Raw genomic sequence first — 23,698 nt, forward strand, 5'->3', positions numbered from 1 at the left:
TGCTTTTTTTCCCCTTACTTAGAGGTACCTGTCCTTAGTAAAGTACATATGTTATTTTATACTAAGATGTTATGTTTTTGCTTTGAGCTCTGGAAGAGGAATGAATGATGTTTAAATTCAGCATTTGGAATGAACTCCAGGCAACAGATACTTATTTTTCATTTTGCATAGTTTTTAAAAAAGTGTTTGGATTCTTCAGCTGTACTAAGTAGTTGCTTCAGATATTGACATAAAACTGAGTTACAAATCTTAGGGGCTTAACAGTCTTGAATGCTAAATGTTGTCACACAGCTGACTGATTTTCTCTTAACTGCTGAGGTCTGAGGCTGATTGGTTTGTCTCCTGGGGAAGAGAATGCATTGTTCTGCTTGAGAAAAATGCAGATTCACAGGGATTTCCTTATTGTGGATCAAGCTTAATATAGACCTCCTAATGATTGGATCTTGCCATGTCTCAAAATGGAGTGCTCTTAGGAGGAGCTGAGTATTCTTCATCTAAATTAGGGGGGTTTATAAAGACTGGGTGCATATTGAGGACACCCCAAGCTTATAGTAAAACTTCATTGCAGCAAGTTAGCAAAAATTAATTCCTATCAGTAGAAGGTAACTGTTCCTGAAGTACAGTTGTGCACTTGCATGTTTAAAGCAGCCTTTCCAAAGAGCTTGGAAGCAGGGAGGTAAAGCTGAGAGCAAAGGTTGGTGCTGGGCTCAGGCAGCCCTGTGCCCTGCAAGGGACCATCACTGACACCATTGCTCACACAGCCTCTGCCAAGGCTGGAATTTGGCCAGGATTAAGCTTGAATGAGGTAGGAGAAGTCTGGTAGGTCAATTTTCTTTTTTGTATCTATTGCAGAAGATTAGCATCAATGTGCTTTTTAAAATTCATTGGCTTTTCACTTTTATTTTCTTCATTTCTTCTGCCGCTTTGGGCAACAAGTTGCAAACAGGCGATTTCACTTTCAAGTTGTCATTAAGCTTTTCAGGTCTTGAAATATTTGGTCTCAAGGACTCACATGCATAACTATTTAGAAAATGACTTTTTCTTTCCAAAGTAGAAAATGTGATAACACGATTAGGATCATGTAACTAAAAAACCATGACTTATGTCAGCTAAGGCTGGGTCTGAATTGAAATCTCTGTTGCCCTGTGAGTGTATTTGAAGCCTGAGTGTTTCTGAGTGTGTAATGGCTGAAAAAATTGCACTCCAAGTGCAGTTTCACTCCAGAAGTGCTTGTGTAAAACCTGTCATAATTGCACTGCTGGTTTTGCTCCATCTTGACAGTGTTCCTGCCCCAGCTGCTGCTGGAGGACAGAAGTGACCCCATGCAAGGAGAGCAGGGCTGTCCTGTGATTCTCTCTTCACCTGGTGAGGATCTCTGGAACATTGGGATGTTGCACAGGTGTGGTGAAGGATTTCATTTGCACTATGGCAGTGCAGTATTTACAGTCCAGCAGTAAAAGCATTGGCTCTTAGTGTTTGCATTGGCTTTTAGGGCTAAGAGAAGCTGTCATCCTCCCATTTTAAAAACTGAGTGTCCACTCTATTTGTCTCTTCAGCTGCAAACCACAGGGAACAAAGCTGCTGTTGTTTTTATAAAGCTTTATCCTTTTTAGAGTAGGTCTGTATTTTTAGCATGTTTACAAGCAAAAAAACCCCCAAATTTTTGGATGCAGCATTTAAATTTGTACTTTTATATATGTGAACATTGAATCCAGCCCCTATGGACAAGGCTGAGCTCTCCCTGGAAGCTGGGAGATGAGTGTGTGCAGCCTCCTGTGCAGGCTGCCCCGAAGGCAATGGGGTGGGACTGGAGTGAGGGTTCCAGCACAGCCTCTGCTGCTGGGGATTTCAGGATCAGGCTGTTTCTAGTAAAGGATACAATTTCCCCTTCCACCTTCATTCTCAAACCAGAATTTTCTAATCTGCCTTTGTCCAAAAGAACCCTTTCAGCTTGGAGGCTTCAGCTCAGGAAGGGCAGGGCAGGCTCTCTGCTGTCCCTGCTGTGCACAGGACTGTGTTGGGTTCTGCAGCCAGGGACAGCACAATGAGCTGCAGGGGGATCTCAGAGCCATCAAACACTCTCAGATTTAATTTTAAAACAAATTTCTCTGCATTTATATGTGCTTACATGCTTTAAAGCACTGAACAAAATGAAATTATCTACGATAAATGCAATAATCACCCCAATGTGGTACACACCAGTGATGCAGGGAGGTGATGTGCCATTTCCAGCTTCAGCACCAGGAGGCACCAGGGCATCGCGGTTATCCCTCCCAACCGTGGGCAACATTCTTGGGAGATGGTGGCAATTAGCGCGTCTGTAATTGTGAGTTTTTCCCTTTAGTTTCAGATTTGTGCTGAGCCAATGCATTGGAAGAATTGCCCCTCGGTGGGTTTGCTCACGGCAGGGATAAAGCTGCCCAGGCATGTCAGCACAGCCATGAGCTGGCTGACAGCAGCACCTTTTAAGAGCCAAACTCTCACTGGGGCTGGGCAGAGACCGTGGTAGAGGTCAGGCAGCGACAGCCTGGCAGCAGGGAAACTCCTTTTCATCAGGGTTCAGCTCCTGCCTGCCCTCTTTCCCCTGTGCCAGCCTGTGCAGGTCATTTGTTTCCTGGTCACTCTCAAATTTCATCTCATCTGCTTCTTAAATGGGAGGTAAAAGGGAGTTGTTTTGTTTTTTTTTTCTCTTGAGAACTACGGATTCTTATACTTTGAATATGTGAGAGTTCTTGTGAACACTGACTTTTGGGGTTTTTCTTTTATAAATTATCTTGCTTTTTTACTACAGGCATAGCATACTATAGAAACTTGAGAATGCAAAAAGTGAATGGACTCCTCATTCTATGCAGGTTTGCAGCATACAGAGTAATTTCTTCAGTACAAAAGAGCTTCCAACTCATTCTGCAAGTTTAAGGTCCTAGAAACAATGAAACACATGGACAGATACCCCTTAAACAGAGCCCACCTGGAGAAATTTAGGTTCTTTTGGGTGGCTGCCCCACTCTGATAATTCAGTGGCACCTTTTCCATTCAACAGCACCATCTTTTGAGGAGGCTCAGGAAAATACCAGTCTGGTAATTACAGCATATCAGTCCCTGTGGTGAAAAGCAAGACCTGCTTCCAGTAAGAAGATTCTTCAAGAGAAAAGTGGCCTGGCTACTGTGTCCTGGGTTTCTCCAGAAGTCCTGTGGGGACTCAGAACAGAAATTCCTCTGGTGCTTTGCATTCCTGCAGGGCTCCTGGGTTTGTGTCTGGGGTTGCATGAGCTGGATGTAGTCTGCAGCAGTGTTGGTGGCATTCTGGCTGGCAGAGGGGACATCTGGGTTGTATCAAAAAACTTCAAGTTGGGCTCCTAGACAAATGGTGAATTCTTCCTTTTCTCTAAGAATGCCCCTAGGGAGGGAGGAGATGTATGTAGCACTGACTTGGTGGGAGCCAGCTGTTCCATCCCTCTGTGCATCCAGGTCTCTTCTTATTTCAGTGAAATTTGATCAGAGCAGAGACGGGAAGCTCAGCCATGTCCTTGGAGCAGGGAAGATACCCCAAGTGCTCCTCTTCCCTGGGGCAGGTACTGCAGAGGTTTCCTCTATCTGCCTCCCAGTCTGCTGTGTTCTCCAGGGCTGCTAAACCCCAGCACAGCAGGAAAATCCTGGGCTGTGCCCACTTCTCAGTGCAGCACAGGAGAGACTGGGTGAAAACCAGTGATGGAACATTTCTTCTCTCATTTGAAGGCCTTCAGTGAAATTTGCATCTAAAGGTAGCACAGATCTCTTTGGAAATCTGTCTCAAAGCCCTGCTGCAGCTCCTGCCTGGTGGCAAAGCAAACTCAGCTGGTCTGGTGTGGTCTCATTACATTGCATAAGGCTTTGTGTGAAACTATAAACATCAAAGAAGGCTGGATTGTAAACATAAAAAGGACTGGTTGCAAAAATAGGATAACTAGCCATGTAGCATCTGGTGGATTTCAGATTGGTGCTGGATTAAAGGCATTTTTTATTTTAATCTAGTCGCTTAACTACTCTTCACACATTTTTATCTCTCCTCTCTGAGTCCATGTCCTCTCTGTAGGCCGTGTCACACCAACAGCTCCATACCTGTTAGCAAATTTGTTATATATAGTAAAACCATGTGACAAATCTATTACAAGTTTGAAAGCTTTCAGGAGTGGCTTTTAAACTGAAAATCACTTTATGTACTATTAGTACTTACTCATATAGTAGCACCTTTAGAAATAAAGAATAATCTTCAGAATAATCTACACTGGGTTTAAATATTAAAGGTGTTTTATGGTATAAGGTTTTTACACTGAGTTTTACACCTACCCTTCAGGGTGCAGGAGATAGCTCAAGAAGAATCTGTGAACTGATTAGTAGTGAGGTGTTGAGCTTTATTTAACACACAACCACGGAGCAGAGACTGTCCTCATGTGGTGTGTCTCCTCTGCACTGCAGAGCAACAGCAGTGCTTGAGCTCCAGAGCAAGCAGGGGAATTCCATATGAGAGGAGAGCTGAGACTGATGGCTTTGGGGGCTGAGACTGATGAGTTTTAAGGTGGCTCCCTGCAAGCTGCCTTCTTTCTGGGGCCAGAGGAGAGCATCACTGATGGATCAGGGGAAACATGTAAATGCTGTCTAAGCACAATAGATTGATCCTGGCAATTAGAGCTCTGCTCCAGTGCTCCTTGCCACAGCTGTCCAAGGCTTTAATCCAATGGATTCCTGTAGCTAATGCTGCTGTGCTGAGCACTTGCCATGAACAGCCAGCCCAGCGGAGGCCAGGCTCGAAGCTCCAGTGTTAACCCTCCTGAGAGGCACCTTTAACACAGATGGAGCTTGCAGAAAATCCCAAGGGATGCATGGCGTATCTGTGAATCACCACAGAGGCAAGCTAAACACTCTGCAACAAACAGGAGTGCTCTGTTGCTGGTCTGCTCCAGCAAAGGAACAGCCTTGATGGAAGCTCCTTTGGGTTTGCCTTGGTGTCCATGTCATCGGCTCTGGCACGGATCTGCCCACAGGGAAGTGATGCAGATGGGTGCTTGAGCACCTGCCCTGTCACTGAGCTTGGCATAACCTAGACGAGATCAGCCAGGAAGATGTTTTCCCTTGCACAATCTGGTGGAGAAAGCTGTGTGTCAGGAGTGCTTTGGTGGCAGCTCGGTCCCTCCTGACCAGCTGCTCACTTCCATTCATTTGGCCATTTTGTGCCAGCAGTATGAACCCCTGAAGCCCCTAAGCCAACTGGACTTTCCTGATCCTTTCCATCCCTGAAACCTGTGCGTCTGTAAGTGATGGAGTTTACCATTCTGATGTTTTATTTCTGATTGTTTTATTCAGGAAATAAACATGTAATAAAAGGTATTGATTTTTCTCAAAATCAATGGCTGATTTACGGTTTCCCCTGGAAATTTGTTCACTGTGCTGGCTCCTAACCACAGCTGCTGCTGCTTTGTATGGGATTCAGTGAGATGTGTCCTGAAGGGAATGGATCATTCACAAGGACCTTCTGCTTCAGCTGCCCTATTTATACATTACACAGGACTTCCCATGCTCACTGTTTCCTTGAGTGTATGAATATCTAACAAAAAGACCCAACTCTTTGTTGTCTGCTTGGAAAGCACAATACAGGCTGAACATGCAAACGAGATCATTCAAGCTGAACTTCCAAAGAGCTTCCATCAAATGACCAAAAGCAAGAGGTTTTCCTGCACTTACCCAAGGGGTTGGTGGGTTTGCAAACTCTTACATCTCTGGAAGGGAAACACCCCAATCTGTAAGAAACAGCAAACCACCCAGCTGGTTGCACTACAACTATTGTAATCAAAGAGAGTGGCAGAGCCTGGAAAGCCAGAGCTGTGAGCTCATTTCTGTTTCCTGGGTGCATCATGTAACGTGGTGGCTTTGAGGAGGTCAGGAGGGACCCCAGGAGTCAGGGCATGCTGGGCAGGGCACCCCACGTTTGGGCTGAGGATGGCCTGGGACACATGGCAGCTGTCAGGGGACAGGGCACCTCTCACCTGCAGCACAGCTCTCTCCCCAGGAGAGGTCTGAGCTCTGCTCCACCTCTGCAGTGTCTGCTGACCCCGTGCAGAGCCTGGGCTCTCACAGCACCTCCATGAAGGATCAGTCCACAGGGAAATCAGTCTGGGCCTCCCCTCAAATAAAGACAATATGTTCAATATGTTCAGACTGTGCAAAATCTTCGTTTGAAGGAGTGGATACTCTTCTATTCTTTGAGCAGAGGGGTGGCAGCAGCAGATGTGTGACCAAGGCAGAAGGGGACACACCATCACAGTGCAGAGCTCCGGGGGTTCCTGGGGGCACTTACAAATGCTTTGAAGTATTTAGAAGACAATAATGAATTAACACGGTGTCTTTGCCACCCACACTTCAGATTAATCTAATTTTCTTTAATACAGTGCCTGGCACGGTGGATAAAGGAGCAGCAGCAGCAGATGGAACATGTCTTCAGTAAATGGTTTGACACTGCCCCACACTATTCTCATACACAGAACACTGTCAGTCAGCTGATGTTAATCAATACGAGGTAGGTGCAAAACTTGCTTGGCAAGAAGTGTTACAAAAGCCCTCTTGGGCTTAGTTTTATTTGATATTTTCATTCATAGTTTGAATGATAAAATAAAAGGTAGCTTGTAAAGGTTGCAGATGCTGCCTCCAGGCATCCTCATGGACAGGACTAAAATCCAAAATGAGTATGAGAAACTGGAGGATGGATCCAAAAATCAATAGACTAAAATGGAAAATGAGTCCAGTACAAATTGCTTCTTTTAGGGAGGAGAAATGAGTTGCACATGTGTGAGCAGGAGCATAAAGGCAGGGCAGAACCTCTGCAGAGGAGGCTGTGAGGCCCAAATGCATCCCGGACTGCTCCTGGAGCTGCAGGTGGTGTTGGTGTGGGCAGTGGTGATACCTCACCAGGGCTGCTGGGAGCTCCTTTCTGTGATCCCCCCTAGAGCCTGGCAGGAGATCCTCTGCAGCTGAGAAAGAAATGCTCAGAGATGCTATTGCAGGCAATTATACTGGAATTATTGTTTAGGACTTTCAGACAGATCCCTGAGTATATTTGAAGATATTTGAGTATATTGAGTTGTGGAAGAGGCTGAGCTACATGACTGCTTATGTTACTGCAGCCTTACCATGCCATGCTGCTGCCAGTGGTGCCTCTCTTAGGGAATTTTTTGCTACAATTTGCTTAGGCCAAATACCATTGTAAAGATTAGGACAGGAAAAGTGAATGAAATGGAGATTTATTAAATTATTTCCTTTTTTTGGAGGTGTTGGCAGGCCTACTGCTTGCATTCTGTGGACTGCTCTGGTCTCTCCTCTCCCTGCCACCACCAAAAAGGCTATAGTTGACCTGGCAATGGGTTGAAGAAGGGCAAGAAGGAAGGGTAAAAGGTACAGCAGTTTCTGCACATGGACAGTTACAGAGACTCAAACTGCCCAGCTGGAAAGAGATTACTCAAGTGCTGTAGGACAGAGCCTGTCTCTCTCTTTGACCTGGAGAAGGTGACTGAGAGATGATTATCACTGCCTCTCCTGCTGCAAGGAGCAAAGGTGTAGAGCACAGCAATGAAGCTCAAGGAAGAAATTTTTCTTGCTGCTTGTGACTGAATCAGGCAGCCTGCTGTGTACTGCAGTTTAAATGGATCCAAAACAACATGAAAAATGTATGAGGGAAATAAATGGATTGCTGGAGACAAGCACAACCCCTCGCTCTGGGAAGCCCTGAGCTGCAGAGAGCTGGGGGCTGCAGACCCATGTAAGGTGTGTCTGATAATCCTCTTTTCCTAAACATATGCTGCTGGAGACAGGATCACAGCCTGGTCTCTCCCTTCACTAACCTGCTTATGCGAAAGCCTGAGGCTTATTTCTGCTTCTCCACAGAATGGTGAACTAATACTTGAGAAAAAACTCAGTGTTCCAACAAATAATGCACAATAAAATTAAAAACAGTTTCCCTTTGGAATAATTACTTGAGTTTGTTTAGTGGCAAGTTTTGGCAGAGCTGTTTCCAAACTGAAGATCCTGAAGATTTGATTTTGCTCCTAAGTCAGTAGCCAGGCTCTCTCCACCCAGCTTCACACTGGCCAGTTGACACTGAGAAAGATTTTAATTTCCAGAAAGGTGACAAGACATGTGCAGGTCACTGCTGTGCTTTGTGAGATGCATGAGTGAGGACTTGCACAGCAGCCTGGAAAGGACCATGGCTTGGGAGAGCCAAGGATGGAGCCCAGACTGTGTGAGAAGGCCCCTGTCCCCACTGCAGGCTGTCGTGGGCTGGGCTGGCTGCCACTCCCCTCGAGCTGCTCTCACATGTCCTTTTCTAAATCTGGTGCTTTCCTGCTGATCTGCTTTGCTCTGGGTTAGCAGAGGGCGTTCCTGTTCCATGGACCATTTCCCAGGTCTGAAGGATCTGCAGGTCTGGGCTGAAATGAGATGCACACTGTGCCAGCACGGGGCCCTGGGCTGCAAGGGGGTGTGCATTGGGTTGGTGCTGTACAGCCTCTGCTGAGATGGGTACCTGGATGTTCCTGATCCTGTAATCTCCAGGAAATGCCCATTTGGATCCTCATTATCTGTGCTGCACTTAAAAATAAACCACCAGAGGAAGAATACAAATTCCAAAAAATTTCTTAATTTATTGTAAATTCTCCTTTCATCTGTGCTGCAATTCCAGTGTTCTGCACATTAATAAATATACATTTGTTAAAAAAAAAAACAAAAACAAAAACAAACTTCCAGTGTCTAATCTGCCATAAAGCTTTTAAAAAGTCATAAAAATAGGTTTTAATTTTTTTGTCATTAATACAACTGACCCTCATTTACTGCAACAGTTCTGATCAAAATAAAAACTACCTACACCTACTGGGACAAAATATACATACACAGATGTAAGAACAACTAGCATGGGTTATACACAATGCCTGAGCACACAGCCAAGTGCCAGACCCTTAAAACATTCAACATTTTTTTCTGTCAGAAAATGTCACACATGATGTTGCATAATTTTTAAAGGAACAGAATCTTTCCTCCTTCTCCCCTTCCAAAGGCCTCCTTGATACTTTGAAAATGCATAGGAATATAATGAAACCCAGATTACAGGATACACTTTCTCATATTTTCCTCAACTCCTGCATTTTATTTAGCCCGATTTTCTGTTTCTTCCCTTTCACACACATTTGCACAAACAATAGCCAGTATTTTCCCAAAAGGGCTGCTATGGTGAGCAAGGAGCTCCTGAAAGCCTTGTTGGCAGAGAGCAGGCACAGGCACACCACTGTCATCCCTGGAGTCACATCATTTGCCACATGGTGTTCCCACCATGGGAGCACCAGCTGAGCTCTGCCTCACACTGCTGAGTGTGCAAACTTTTCCACATCTTACTTTTCCTCTTGTTGTAAACATTGCAGGAAGGTGAAGACAGCAGACAGGTCATGCTTAACTTTTTAACCTGTGAAACCAGCACATTTTGTGGGAAACATGAAACCTTAAGCCTTCCATGAGCTTTCTGAAATATCAAGAAAGCCAGGGCTTTGTCAAAGAGCTGGGCAGACAAATCTGGACATCTTTTAAGTCTTGTATTTCTGCTTTCTGTGCTGAATCCAGTGAGCAAAAAAGAGGAAAAAAATATTGCACCTGAGGCAGAACTTGAGCCATGGGAGGAGGGCCCTCTCCTAGGGACATGCAGAGTGCTGGTTTGTTGCAGAGACATACAATCACACCAATTATTTTCTTGTGCTTAGTAAGGGAAATACTGACTTGTCTTCTTCCAGACAGGGACTGTGTTGAAACCTTACACAGAAATATGTGTAGTCCTGAAGTTCAGTTCCTGAACACTTCAATGCACTTGTGAGAAGAGATCAAAATACCAAAAAATGAAAAAAATAATTTTTTGTGGGTTTTAGAAGAGGTTATGAGAAAAACATACTGTGCCCTCAAAGCGTTCCAAAATCTGTTAACAAAACTTATAAATTATAGTCATGGATTGTGATGTAATCTTTACTGTATTACTTTGAAAACTGCATTGTGTCTGAAGGTGGCTTCCATGCAAACCTCAGTTACTTATCAAACGCCAAATTCAAGTAAAATTGTGCAATGTTCATATAAAAAATATCAAAACATCTTTTTAATTGATTTCCTATTATCAAATTAAGAAGATCAGTATAAATGTAAAATATACAAAGGAACTTTTTCTTTAGCAACACCATACAAAATATATAAAAGTATCTACACTTTTTATATATATATATAAAGGATTTTTTTTTTCTTAAGACGACGTGTCCATAGAGGGGTAGACAGAGATGCTGGCATAGAAACCAAAGGACACTTGTTGTAATATTCCTCCCTAGAGCTTAGCAACCTCAAGGCTTCACACTGCAGCCATCAAAACTCCACAAGAGACACCTCCTAGTGCTTGTCTTCAGGCTTGTTGTAGGTCCACTAGGAAGCAATGTGCTCTTCCTTGGTTGTCCCCTGTAACAAGCAACCCCTGCAGCACTGCCTGCACCGTGCACAGTCTCTGTCCATCACAGTGTCCCCCTGTCTCCATTCCCATCTTTGCAGCGTGGGTTCCTGTGGGAGGAGCGTGCTGCACAGAGCCCTTACTGCCAGAGCAGCCGGGCACCGTGCCTGCCCCGGAGCAGTCAGCATTCTGCCAGAAGGGGAAACCAGGTGGGGATGGATGCCCACCTCATCCTCCTCACCGCGTGGCCGCTGGGATGAAGTGGGAGGCGGGCGGCGCGGCGAGAGGCGGAACCGCGCAGAGGTGATCACAATTTCCTGATGGTTCAAATTGAAGTTTCATTACTGCCGCTGTTAGTGAGAAGAAGTGATTGTGCAGGCTTAGGGTTAAACAGGCACAGGCAACCACTCCACCCAAACCCACCTAATCCTTTTTAGTAAGGGCTCATGCTCTGTGAAGTTACCAGCCCTGCCAATCCAATGCTTGCAAGGGGGATGCTGTCCTGGAGGGGAAGACCAGCTGGGAGAAAAAATTTCAGGTAGTACACAACAGAAATGGTTTAGAGGGAGTTCTACAGAGGGCTTGCATTTGTCTAATGCTTTGCTGAGGATACAAGGTTCACACACAGCTCTTACAAGCAGTTAGAAGCCTGGTGTATCAGATGGATTCATGCAATCTGCTGCCAACAGCAGAGCTTTCCATTATGCCAAAGCTCTGGAGATAACACAGTTGCTTAGTACAAGCTGGTGAGTTATTCTCCAGTAGTGTCTGTGTTCCCTGGTAGCAGCTATGTTATGGCTGATTCAAAGTGTCCATGTTTCCTGGCTAACTAGGATCTAATTCATCAGCCATCTCCCAGCAACCCAAAGATGTGCTTTTATAGTGAGGTGGGAATGGTCTGTGCACCGTACAACTGGGGTATTTAAAGCCTGGTGGGACAGTGCCAGAGTTAAAGCTGGGTGAGAAATTTTCTCTTGGTTTGGTGAAAGACTATGATTCATGTTAATAAAAAATGAGACTATATGCATAAAATGCCTGCAGAGACTTTACATATGGCTGTTGTCATAATTTGAAACGCAAGAATTATGATGAGTAATGAGGTTTCTGAGAATTCCCTTTGGCTGAGATCTTGCTCAGCCTTTTGTTTATACTTGATTTAGTTTACAGTGGTAAATTCACACACTGATTACCATGCAGCAAGTGGGAATCATGTGCCTGGTAATTTAGGATCAGTAGCTTGGTTTTCTCTCCAGCCTTGGGGTCTCCTGCCTCAGCCATTGTCTCTCTCTGCCCAGATGGATGCTCACACCATGCCCCCCACAGCCTTGTGTCTTTCCCCACCCATTCCTGGCAGGGTGGCAGGGCAGAGCAAGGCTGCTCCTGTCCAAGTGTGCCAGTACCTCATCAGCCTAGCCTGCCAGTTCAGAGCATGCCAGGGTGACCCAGTGGCAGGTGTCTGTCACAGCACCTTGCCCATGATACCTGTTTTGGCCTTCTCATGACTGAAACCCCATGGCCTGGGGACATGATATGGGCAAACCACCAAGACAGTCACTGGTGAAGGACCCTGGCCAGTCACCAGAGGAAAGTTTTGTTCATGTGTGAGTCTGGGGTTGGAAGGTGAAGGGTGAGACCATAGGAGGTCAGCCAGGACACCCCGACGTGGCACTTACTCTGAGTCTGAGGTGTCAGCATGTCCTGTTCCCACGTGGAGGTTCATGGCCATGCCATTGAGCTGGTCTCGAGACTGCTCCCTCCGAACATTTTTCACTGTCACCCCTGAGTCCGAAGGAGAGCGGACCCCCTCATTTGTCCCTAGGGAAGTAGTCCTGGATGAGACTGTGCTCTGATTGTAATCCGACAGCTTTTCCCGCAAACGATTCTTCATATTCTTATCCACCAGTGGGGGAGGGTAGGTAACTTTATTTTTTAAGATGCCTGTTAAGGAAAAGAGGGAATAATAAATTTTTTTAAGTGTATCAGTAATTTAATTTATCAAGCTAAGTACATGCGACATGTTACAGTCTCTATTTCTTACTAAGACTTCTAGTTTGGCACTTTATTTCATAACCAACAGATTAGACTAGAGCAACTAACTACTAGCTTCCCATGGTGTATCTGGCTACACAGGTTGGAGCCATTTAGAAAGTATTTTTCCCTGAGAGAGCTACCTTTTTAATTAATTAATGCTCGTTAACCCCCCAGTCTCCCAATCCAACTGTGAGGCTGGGTTGGCTGTGCTACCTTTCCTCTGTTCCGGCTGCTGGTTATTCTGGTGGGCCAGAGGTCTGTTCTCCTTCTGCTGCCCTTCGTTCTCCTTGTCCTGGGGTGCTTCACTGCTGTGGTTCACCTGGTTTTCCCTGTGAAGCTCTACGTTGACCTTGGTCTCTACTTTGAGTTTTTGTTTCCTGCCGGGCTCCTCGCCATCGCTGGCTGTTACGCACTCTGTGGGCCAATAGGGTTTCACATGATTGGGAAGGGTATCAACTGCAATGCAAAAAAACACTAGCTCAAAAAACACTTTTGGTATGTTCTTTCAACCACTGCCTGGCCTCTGTGGCTGGAGAGGAGCTGTGTATCAAATCAGAGCAATCCTTCAGTCAGTCCTTGATGGACTGAACTGCCCTTGGGGTGCATTGAATCCCCAAAAATCACCTGGTAGGATGGCAGAGTATCCAAACCCTTCCCAGAGTGAGGTTGCCAGCTCACTGTCATTATGGAGAAGCATGAGACAAACCTGCCCTCTCAACTCTCCAGGGTCAGAAATCCGTTCTTGGGGAGGTTGGTTTCTGAAGGCTGAGGGCACCCCAGGTACCCTGTGCTGTATCTGTGAAGAGCTACACCACACAGCCTGGATGTTTATCATTCAAAGTTGCTTTTCATTAGGACAGGATCAACTATGTTTAGAAATGCCTGCACCCTGACACACAGAAATTATATTAATGGTCAATGATTGCCAACCATTTAGGTCCAGGACGTCCCCAAGACCAATGCCTTTATTGCATGAGGAGAAGCAGGCATTTCTTCCCCCTGCCCTCAAAACAAGTGGCTTCTTTCTCCTCTTTTTCATATGAGATTTTGCTGGCTTGGTAATGCCATGTCCAAGTACTTTGGGGACCTGCCTGCAAAGCTGCCTGCCTTAAGGCATTCAGCATTCTGTGTGATTCTGTACTGTCACCCCTGTGAACAAGCCTTTGGAAGAAGAAAGGTCTCTAAGCTGGAAACAATAAGGATCCCAACAGAAGCAAGGCACAGAGGTAGAGAGGCTGCCTCAGTCGATGGTAGCATGGCAAATTCATCCCATCTAATCTAAAGCTATTTTAGAGCACCATTGCCCTCCCGTTGCACTACGGGTACCTTTGGGTGTGCTGTGGAGCGGGCCATGTTCATTGTTTTTGGAAGTAGATGTGTTCCACTTCTTCTCTGTCTCGAGTCCATCCTCCTCGCTGTCCGATGAATGGGAGGAGGCGTAGGAGCTGCTGTGTTCATCGAGGGACAGCTCACTGTCAGAGTCTGAATCGTGCTCTGCAAACGTGGGTGGGGAAACACAGTGGGAAAAGCGTAAATAGGAGCTGAACAAATCTACCTGACAAACCCACAGGGAGAAAGGAAAGGCAGGCATGGGTTCAGGCCATAACAGGAATGAGCTCTTACATCTGTAAAGTGTATACAGGATAAATTCAGAAGGACTGCAGCACAACCACTGGGAAGCACAACCACTCTGCTCAGCTAGTGGGCAGGACCTTTTACACATACAGGACAAGCAGAACAAAGTGGGAACATATTTTTTCTTATTTAACATGCAGAACAGTAACTCTATTGGATCTCAGTGAACACAACACACAGACAAAACAAGATATCTAGAAATACCAAGAATCTGAAATGAACTTAACTTAAAAACTGCTACAAGGAAACAAAAGACCAGGAATGTCAAGACCAGAATGAAAGGAAATCAGACAAAATCTTCTGTTACAGAAGACTTCGAAGAAAGTGATGAGAAGAAGGTGCACAAATGGGTCAAAGCATTTAGAAACTATTCTTACCATTGGATTTGGATGGATTCCTATGAAAAATGGAGGAATCTGCTTCAGTCTGACCAGCCCTTGCTTGACTTGAGGATCCACTGAGTTTGTGAGCAGCCTCATCCCTTTGAGAAGAAAAACAGAGGACAGCCTGTCACTTTACTTTGTTGTTTTTAACAAGGCAGACATGCACACAGCTGCTGCTGCACAGTCACTTCATGGTGAGACAGAGGGTATCCTGATGTAGCTATCTGCCTTGTGCCACACAAACCACACTCTGAAAAAGCCCAAAGCTAATGAGCTAAACTGTGCTCCTTGAGACACAGCTGAAGTACAAGAGGCAAGCAGCACGGCCCATACAGGTAGCATCACTCTTAGGTTAAGCACTGCACTGCTGGAACCCTGCCCCAAAGACACATGCAACAGAAAATGCACCAAGGAGAACGACAGTCACATGAAACAGAACTGCAAAGACATAAACCAATGAGCATTTGAACCAGAGCTCTGGTTTCCACAAGAGCAATAAGAAAGGGAAAGGCAAGCACCTGAAAGCCATGCACCTGCCACCGGATTACCTGAGAATATAAGCAAGGCAGCTATTGTGGCTCTTGGCTGACCTGACGGTGCTCTCTAGGGAGACAGTGGATTCCCCCATAGTTGTGCGATACATGTTTGGCTCTTCTATGCATGTGTTGTTACAGTTCAGAGATCGCTGAAAGGGAAAAAAAAAGACATAAAGCCATAGTGAATGATCCTTCCAGAAGCTCACAAATGTATTAAGTTTCAGAGAACCAAATGGGTTTTGATGCCAGGGAAAAGAATTATTTTCTCTCAAAGCCTTGAATTAAAATAATAATAAAAACTTCCGAGAGAAGCCATCAGTAGTCTTTGTACAAGTCACTGAAAGCAATCATTCAGTTCACTTAATTACAGATAAGCCACATATAAATTTATTTTAGGTAACTTCTGCCAGCAAGAGGATGTTTTTTTCTCCCAAAGCTGTTTTTCTTACTGTTAACAATGTAGCTCTTGTTGCAGTGGAATCATCTGGAAGAGGTTTCTTTCCAGTTAAAGTGTTCTTCAAGTGCTTTCTCACTTCTTTGTTAAACACGCAATGGAAGAAGAAAATGAACAGCCCCTGGATAATTTTAGAGAGAGGAAAATGTAAATGCTTCACTACTACCATATTGCAAATATAGATAATACAGAATATTACCCAAAATGGGTAATATAGATATTACCCATTTTGAAACAACCCCTGAATTCTAGTTTGTAGTCCATGACAGTGTATTTCAAAAGCAGTAACTATTTTTTTCTTGAATGAAATGGCATTGATGGATCTCCCAGCACTTCTTCATAATTTGATTTCAAGTTCAAATGTGCACTAAAAGCCTGGGAAAATATACAAAAATATGCATTTCTCCAGAATTTACAGAGCAGACCTTGATTTGGGAAGAAATCCAAAGGGAACCTCAATGTCCCACTTGAAAACATTGCAAAGATTTTAGAATTTGGGATTTTGGAGCTTTTTGTATTTTTGATCATGAGAAAAAAATCAATAGCAGCACATGAAAAATATCACAGCCTTTAATGAAAGCCTCTGGAAATAGGCAACTTCTGTGAAAGGAGCCCTTAATACTGCATCTAAGAGAATTTTAGAAAGCCTTGTGAGATGTGAAGAGGTACTGGGAGGACAGAGGTCCCAACTTCTGTTGCCTAAGTTCCTTGGTTAAGCAATACCTCTGGTGGGAAAATCAGTAAAGTCCCCAGGGCTGGGCAGTTATTGGCTGCCAGGAACACACATTAACAGCTTTTGCTGGGGGCAGGGCACACGTGTGTGCCTTCAGATGTACTTGCTCTGAGGGAATTAAGGCAGCTGCCAAATTGTTATCAACTTTGGTTGGACACACAGTATAGAAAAGTGAATACTCATGAAGTTGCAGCTGTACCAACATCATAAGAAGCCTGAATTTCATGATTTCAGCCAAAGCAATTGACTTAGAGTAACTTTAAACTTCAAGCTCACTTTCTTAACATTCAATCAAATGTGATCTTAGCTGGCACTAGCACTTTGGGATTATTCATTAATAAAGTTCTCATAAATTTCTCTTTAAAAACAAAAGTTCAAAGAAGGCAGGGATGTGAAATGCCACATACCACTGTGCTTCTCTGGGCAAGTTTGGAGAATTCCGCCTGCTGACCTTCTTCACTTTCATCAGGTTTATGTTTATTTTAGTTTTATTTTAGATTTGTGGAAGCCTGATTTTATAGCCTGAGTAGGTGCATTTATTACAGAGCACACTAGCTGCAGTGGCAAAATAACCTTGCTCCAGGCTGACCTGCCTGCTGTGCTTCCAGGGCACTGACAGCCTTCTCCAAAGGAGACCCATCAGACTTTGTTTTCTCTGTGGCTGCAAGTTGTGGCTGTTGTGCTGCAGCTGAGTGTCCTGCAGTAGCTGTTTCAGTACTACAGGCACCTGTTAGGGCAGTTACTGTCATCCTTGGTCACATTCAAATTGTCACCACATGAAGCTCTGTGACTACTTCCACACCAGGTCTCCTACAAATAACTATTTTCTGCATCTTTAATCAACAGTTGTGTAAACTGGGACAGGCAACCCAGGAAAACCATGACACAACTCACATTTGTATTAGAAAATCCTTATTTGTCTAATTTCTTTAAACAGTAACTTAATTTATGAAAGCCTTGAACTTGGAGCCATTGACTCTGGGTGAAATATAGCAGTCTCTCGTTTGTGATAGCAACAATGAGCACACAGAACACAGTAACAAAGACTTTGTCTCTAGAATGACAGAGGTATACCTGCCTACTGTCACAGGTTACTATGGTAGTGCACTTACCTTGAGAATGACTAACAGTGAGAGACATAATTACTCAAAGTTATCATTTTGGTGAAAAGAACCCTCTCCTTGAGAAGAGAAAGCAAAAATTGCCTTGAGATCTCTGTTTTCCTTAAATTAGCTCATGTTGAGCAGGTTTTTGGAAGTCTGGATGTGACAGTGTGCTCACCAAGGTCTACCACAGACAAGATGCTATCCAACTTACCTGCAGGCAGCTGAAAATGGCAAAGAGATAGTGAAAGGTCATGACGTCGCTGTTGACTGCCATGAGCCCCAGCAGCCACGTGGCGCTGATCAGCAGCAGCAGCAGGAACGCTGTCCGCAGCACGGGGCTGTAAACCAAACACAGATGGGCTTTTGCAGTGTGATGGGATACAAGAGAACAGCCCACTCCTCCCCATGGATGTGTTATGTGCCCAACAACTTGGCAACTGGAAAAGCCCTTTGGGAAAATTAGGGCAGTGTTCACCAGCTCCCAGTTTCCACAACTTTCCAGCTCTCTCACAGCAACACTCTACAGGTTAGCATGTTCATGTTAAAAAAGTGATTTCTTTCTTGGAAATCCAAGACTTTCTTCAAACAAATCTGACTGTTTTACAAGCCCAAGCTGTTCAGCCTTGAGGACTCTGAGGAACACGTCTGGGTAGTAAATGGTCATGTCCATCTCATTTCAGTTTGTCACCTTTACCCTCAAATTCCCTCCCAATGTTACCACCCAAGGTTTTGGATTGAGGGTACTTAGGGAAATTTTGTTTGCTTAAAAATACAATTTCCACAGACACTTTCAAAAGACAGAAACAAATCTAGTGGCAAAAGTTTTATGAGTAAAATTGCTGCCATTAGGTAGCAGTTATACTCCTTGGTTTAGGGAGATTTAGATCTCATCCTCAACACCCAGACACTGTTGGGGTCAGGGTTCAGAATGCACAAAGCTGACAGCTCCTTGGAAACTGGGGCTGGAAGGGCATGCCAAGGGGAGCATGGCACTGCACCAACATTGCTCCTTCCACACTGCTATTAACTGGGCCACCCACGTTGCTGGGGAGCTCACTCTCAGATTCTAGTTTTCATTAAGCTTAGTGTTAGTGTTAAGGTTCAGAGAACCACAAAATCTAGCTCCAGGGACACCAGGGGTGGAAAAGCCATGCCAATGTGTACACAGTACCCTACGGCCAGAGCTGAAAAACAAAAATGAAAAGCAGCCATTTGAAATCTCATACAGCTACCTCACTGGGAAAAAAAACCAAACAAACAAAAAAAAAAACAACCCAAAAAACCCAAGGGGCTGTACTGCCACTAGCTAATCACATTTGAGTTCACAGGTAAATTCTGAGCTTTGGCCAAAACAGATATTAATGAGAACAGGCTGTCACAACAGCTCAGGAAGGTGGCAGGTTGCAACCTGTGATGCTGCTCATCCCAGTGAGCATGGGATGCAGGGAGGCTGGCCCTCAGCATGGGAATGTCAGTGGGTCTCTGCCATGGCACAGCTGGTAACCCAGGCACTTGAGAGGGGAGACCCAGAATGATGTCAGTCTGGGCATGCCTGGGCAGAGGTGAAGGGACAGTGTAGAAGAGACTATAATAAAAGATCTGGAAGGACTGCAGTGACACTCCCTGGAGGACAGATCTTTCCTTTCTCCCTTCTCCTGCCTACACTTGGTGGTGCAGAGCACCATGGTGGAAGTTTTGGAAGGATCTCCAAGAGGACCCCAGGAGAGGGCGGGGTGAAGCAACTCCAAATGCCTCTACCAAAACTCTCCTCCAAAAAAAAATTTTTATTTGTGGCTCCAAAACTTGATTTTAGGCAATTCTGGCTTTTATTATTTCTGGTCAGAATGTCTACAGGTTTTTAAATTGAAACTTACATGACTCCTGTTTTTTCAAATGAACGTTGCCTTCGTCTGCATGATGCTTTCATTGCTAGTATAAAAATGACAGTGTTTATCTGAAAGGCAAATTGAAATAACAGCATGGGTTCTTTCTGTACATTTGTTACAGCTCTATTTTCAATAACAATGCAATTTTTATCCTAAAATGGTTTGTGGCACCAAGAATATTTCTTTTCAACTTACAGGTCTCTAAATTCCAAGAATATTTCTTTTCAACTTACAGGTCTCTAAATTCCAAGATTCACCTTGTTTCAAGACAACATAGTCAAGGACATTCTGGCACTTGATCTGGATGAAACTCAATAAGACAACCCTATGCAAAGATGCTTGAGGGAAAAGAATGGCTGTCCTTGTCCAAATCAGTGTCCACCTCAGCCCAGCACCTTGTTCCAGTCGGTCAAACCAGAATTTAGGAATATTTTCTAGCAGAAAATACAGTGATAATTACTCTCCTCCAGTTTCTACTGATTTCCATGCCAGATGGGATGTACTAGGTTGGTGTGCATTTGTACTTAATCACTTGTAGTGAATATTAATGCTGAGAATTTGTCTCATCACTCACTTTCCAAAACCACGTAGAGTTTTATCTCTACCATTGTCCTGTTTCTAGGAATTTCTAACTTAAAATGCTATGGAGAAATGATGTAGCTTGTCCTGTTACTGCCAGATCTGCTGCCTCCTGCTACTGCTTGTGTTGGGAAAGATTTTGAATGCTTGGGTCCATAGCCATTTTCTCCAGACCAACACACTATTACAGGCTCCTCCTTCCTCCCTTCTCTACAGCCTTTATTTCTCTAGGCTTAAGACTCCTAGTCCACTTGTTGGTCCTCCAGTGGGGGCTGTCCCATGTCTCTGATGATTTGTGACCATAACCTACACTGCTTCCAGGTCTACTTTTTGAGGCAAGGAGACCAGAACTTGCATTTGACATTCAAGATAAGAATCAAACCATGACTATTTATTTTCTGGTGTTACTTTGATGGAGAAGCTGTAAGGAAAAGTTAAACAGCAGCCCATTCTTTTCAATTCCTGAAAGTGGAAATATTTAATATTCCTTTAGGACTTCTGGATGAAGTGACTTGCTATGGTTCATTTTGTTGATTTATTTACTAATCTCACAGACCAACCCTTCAAAAATGGAACAAAGCAAGCGAGAAATAGGTTTCTGGCCATACAGCCATTGCTCCACAAGCAATCTTCATATGGGCAAGCAGCCCTCTGATTTCCAGGAGCTTAGCTCATGTCTTATCTATTTAAGCAAAAGATGCAAGCTCAAGTACATTTGCTTCAAATGTAAAGAACATGGTTGCTTTGCATGACTGCTGTTTGACAAAACTTAGGAGAAAAGGTAGCAGTAAAGAAGAGACAGTTCTGGATGACAACTCCTCTACTTACAACGACAACCATCACGATGGGCCCAGCGAAACTCCAGATCAGGGTGTCGTGAACAGACAGCCAGCAGAAATCAGGATTCCCATAGCCTTGTGGATCCAGACCAACAGCAAGCCCTGTGTCACAAAGTGGAGAAAAACTAAATCAGAAAGGTGCTGCCTATAGCCAAATGTAGTTTCAAATAAAAAAAATTGTCATGGCAAAATTTATTTAACAGGAAATTCTGTGAAGGCAAAAATTGAAATAAAACTTTTGTAAATCAAAATCTTCATCCTGGTTACTTCATATCAAACAATACTCTGAGTTTTGCCAACTAGAACAAAGTTCAACTACATAAAAATGACAAAAAATGCAAGTCCCAAATTCTGTTTCAGCACAGTTGTATAGTCATTCTCACACAGTGTGAGCCTTGAGGGTAAGTGACGTGTTGAGGAATTTCAATAAGCCTGTGCAGCAGAATGACATGAATCATAACTGAGGAGATGTCTATGCTATGAAAAAAAAAAGTGCATTCTTAACTTGCTGTCACTAAAATAACATCAGAGACAAAGGAACCTGGGAACTTAACTGCTTGAGCTCAGGTGGGATTCATTTTGAAGTGCCATCCCAGGTACCTCACCCTGCTTTTGGTACTGTCTGAATTGCAGTTAATGCCCCAAGGCAAATGCATTAAAACCACACCTTTTATTATTTTATTTTTCAAAATCTGGCCAATCCAAGGGGGTCTCTGAGCCCTACATTCACCTGCTGATTTACAGTGCTGTCTGACTGGTGACCTACCCCTCACTCATATGGTGATGGACTGGGATTTGCCTTTGGCCTGCAAAATCATAAAACCATAGAATTGTTTAGGTTGGAAAACAAACCTTTCACATAAGGTGTCCCCTGAGACTTCTTTTCTCTGGGCTAAACATCCCCAGGTCCCTCAGCTCCTTCTCATGAAACTTGTGTTCCAGACCCTTCACCAGCTCCTCTTGGACATGCTCCAGTGCCTCAATGTCTTCATTGTAGTGAGGGCCCCAAAACTGAACTGATTCACAGTGTGGCTTCACCAGTGCTGGTACAGGGGGATGATCACATTTAGTCCTGAGTCATCCAGGCTGGTCTTCCCCATTGGTTTGCCTTACACCACATGGGGACCATGGCTCCTCCCATGCCTTTAGGGCTTCCTGCTTGAGGAATGTTCAGCTTTCCTGGATTCCTTTGCCCTTCATGACTGCCTCCCAAGAAACTCTGTGAGTTAGGCTTCTAAACAGACCAAAGTCAGCCCTGTGGAAGTCCAAGGTAGAAGTTCTGCTGAATCCCCGCCTTGCTTCTAAGAGAATTGAAAACTATCATTGTGTCCAAGACAGTCTCCAGCCATCACATCACCCACCAGTCCTTCTCTGTTCACAGTGAACAGGTCCAGTGGGGTGTCTCCCTTTGCTGGCTCACTCATCAGCTGCATCAGGAAGTTTCCTTCCACACACTCCAGGAACCTCTGGGACTCTCTTCTGCTGTGTTGTATTCCCAGCAGACACCAGTTAAGTTGAAGTCCCCCACACGGACAAGGAATAGTGACGGCAAGACTTCTCTCAGCTGCTTGTAAAATATTTGGACTCCTTTGCCCTTCATGACTGCCTCCCAAGAGACTCTGTGAGTTAGGTCTCTAAACAGACCTCTGCCGCCTCATCCTGGTTGGATGGTCTATAATAGACTCTCACTGTGGTATCTGTCTTGTCCTTCCTGATGATTCTTACCCATAAACACTCAACTCTTTTATCACCAACATCAAGCTCCAGACAGTCAAAACATCCCCTAACAAAGGTACCCATTCCAATGGTTTCTAACACAGACACACCTGCATCTTTGCTGCCACAGGGATCTCCAACCCCAGCCTCCACCGAGATGGCAGACAGGAGTCACTGCCACGCTATCCCACAAGCAGTGGCATTCTGCCCTCAGTTGCTTCTTGTGAGCTTGGTTATATCCCTTTCCCCATTCAAACCCGGTTTAAAGCTCTTTTAACGAGCCCTGTAATTCCTGTGCAAAGATCCTTCCCCGCTTTGAGACAGGTGTACCCTGTCTGCAGAGATCTTCCTTCTCCAGGACACAGAAACTGATCCCTGTGAGGCCTGTGGCCAGTGGCAGATGGCAGGTGGCTGCAGTGTTGTCTGGGCACAGGGCACCAACTGCGACCAGCGTATGTCCTGTCCCCAAGGCTGACCACAGTGCTGCTCTCTGCAAGGAGGGCTCGTCTGCACTGAGAGTCATCTTCTTCTGAATTGAAGCCTGCATGCTTTGATGAAAAGACACTGAGAAAGGGAAAGGTAGCTGCATTTCACTCTTGCTGCTTAGAACTGGCCCACAGCCAACATTCACATCTGGTACAGGCCTATGGTCTATGAAAACTAAACTGGCTATTTGGCAAAGCAGTGGATATTGGATCTGTTTTCACTGAAATGTGGAATGAGATAGGACTAGTCTCCCTTCCTGCTCCCATTGGCCCTTCCACCACCCCCTTCAGCAGTTGCCATCCAGAAAGAATTAGCCATAAATGATTAAGAGACCATAAAGTATTTTATACAGATGTAATTCTGTGGATACAGTCTGTTTCCCAGGACTGGATTTGCCCATTAATGGGACTCTGGCTCTATGAGTAATTGGCAGACAGCAATATTTTTTCACTCTCAAAATCCTACCTGAAGTTCTCTGTTAAACAAATGGGGCAAATTGCAGTCTTCAGGCACATGGTTCAAATATTACTGCAGTCAACAGCACGTGAAATAACACTTTACTCAAAGGCAGAATTAAGCCAATGCAATGTAATACTGAGAAATATTTTGGCACATCAATTAAATGCTGCAGCCTGGTTGTCCTTAACAGATTGAGTGTGCAAGCTGAGTGATACCTTGCTAACATTTGCAGGAATTGGGGCTGGTCCTGTGGCCAAGAGTCCTGTGGAGACCAGCACCCATCCCCAGCACACACACAGGAGTGTGCCAAGGGCTGCAGGAGAGGCATGCTTTGACCCTTCTGAGCTCCTGAGGGCTCAGCAGCCA

At 44.6% G+C, this 23,698-nt stretch overlaps 1 protein-coding gene across 5 annotated transcripts in view; it reads right to left on the minus strand.

The window, feature by feature from the left end:
- Window positions 1-8,646: 8,646 nt before the first annotated feature.
- CELSR1 (cadherin EGF LAG seven-pass G-type receptor 1) overlaps window positions 8,647-23,698 on the minus strand; it is a 163,591-nt gene continuing 148,539 nt past the window's right edge. For 2 of the 5 annotated variants that reach the window (XM_064422107.1, XM_064422103.1), the window contains exons 26-35: window positions 20,661-20,773; window positions 19,242-19,321; window positions 17,579-17,705; window positions 15,524-15,649; window positions 15,087-15,223; window positions 14,533-14,636; window positions 13,847-14,014; window positions 12,734-12,976; window positions 12,163-12,427; window positions 8,647-10,839 (exon numbers count right to left, since the gene is read on the minus strand). In XM_064422107.1, the coding sequence (XP_064278177.1) occupies window positions 10,815-10,839; window positions 12,163-12,427; window positions 12,734-12,976; window positions 13,847-14,014; window positions 14,533-14,636; window positions 15,087-15,223; window positions 15,524-15,649; window positions 17,579-17,705; window positions 19,242-19,321; window positions 20,661-20,773 (1,388 nt within the window). In that variant the 3' untranslated portion in view covers window positions 8,647-10,814. The remainder of the gene's footprint in view (window positions 10,840-12,162; window positions 12,428-12,733; window positions 12,977-13,846; window positions 14,015-14,532; window positions 14,637-15,086; window positions 15,224-15,523; window positions 15,650-17,578; window positions 17,706-19,241; window positions 19,322-20,660; window positions 20,774-23,698) is intronic. The other 3 variants (XM_064422106.1, XM_064422104.1, XM_064422105.1) reach the window with 2 other exon arrangements.

This window comes from Passer domesticus, chromosome 5 (genome assembly GCF_036417665.1).
Source record: "Passer domesticus isolate bPasDom1 chromosome 5, bPasDom1.hap1, whole genome shotgun sequence".
In the NCBI taxonomy this organism is placed as follows: domain Eukaryota; kingdom Metazoa; phylum Chordata; class Aves; order Passeriformes; family Passeridae; genus Passer; species Passer domesticus.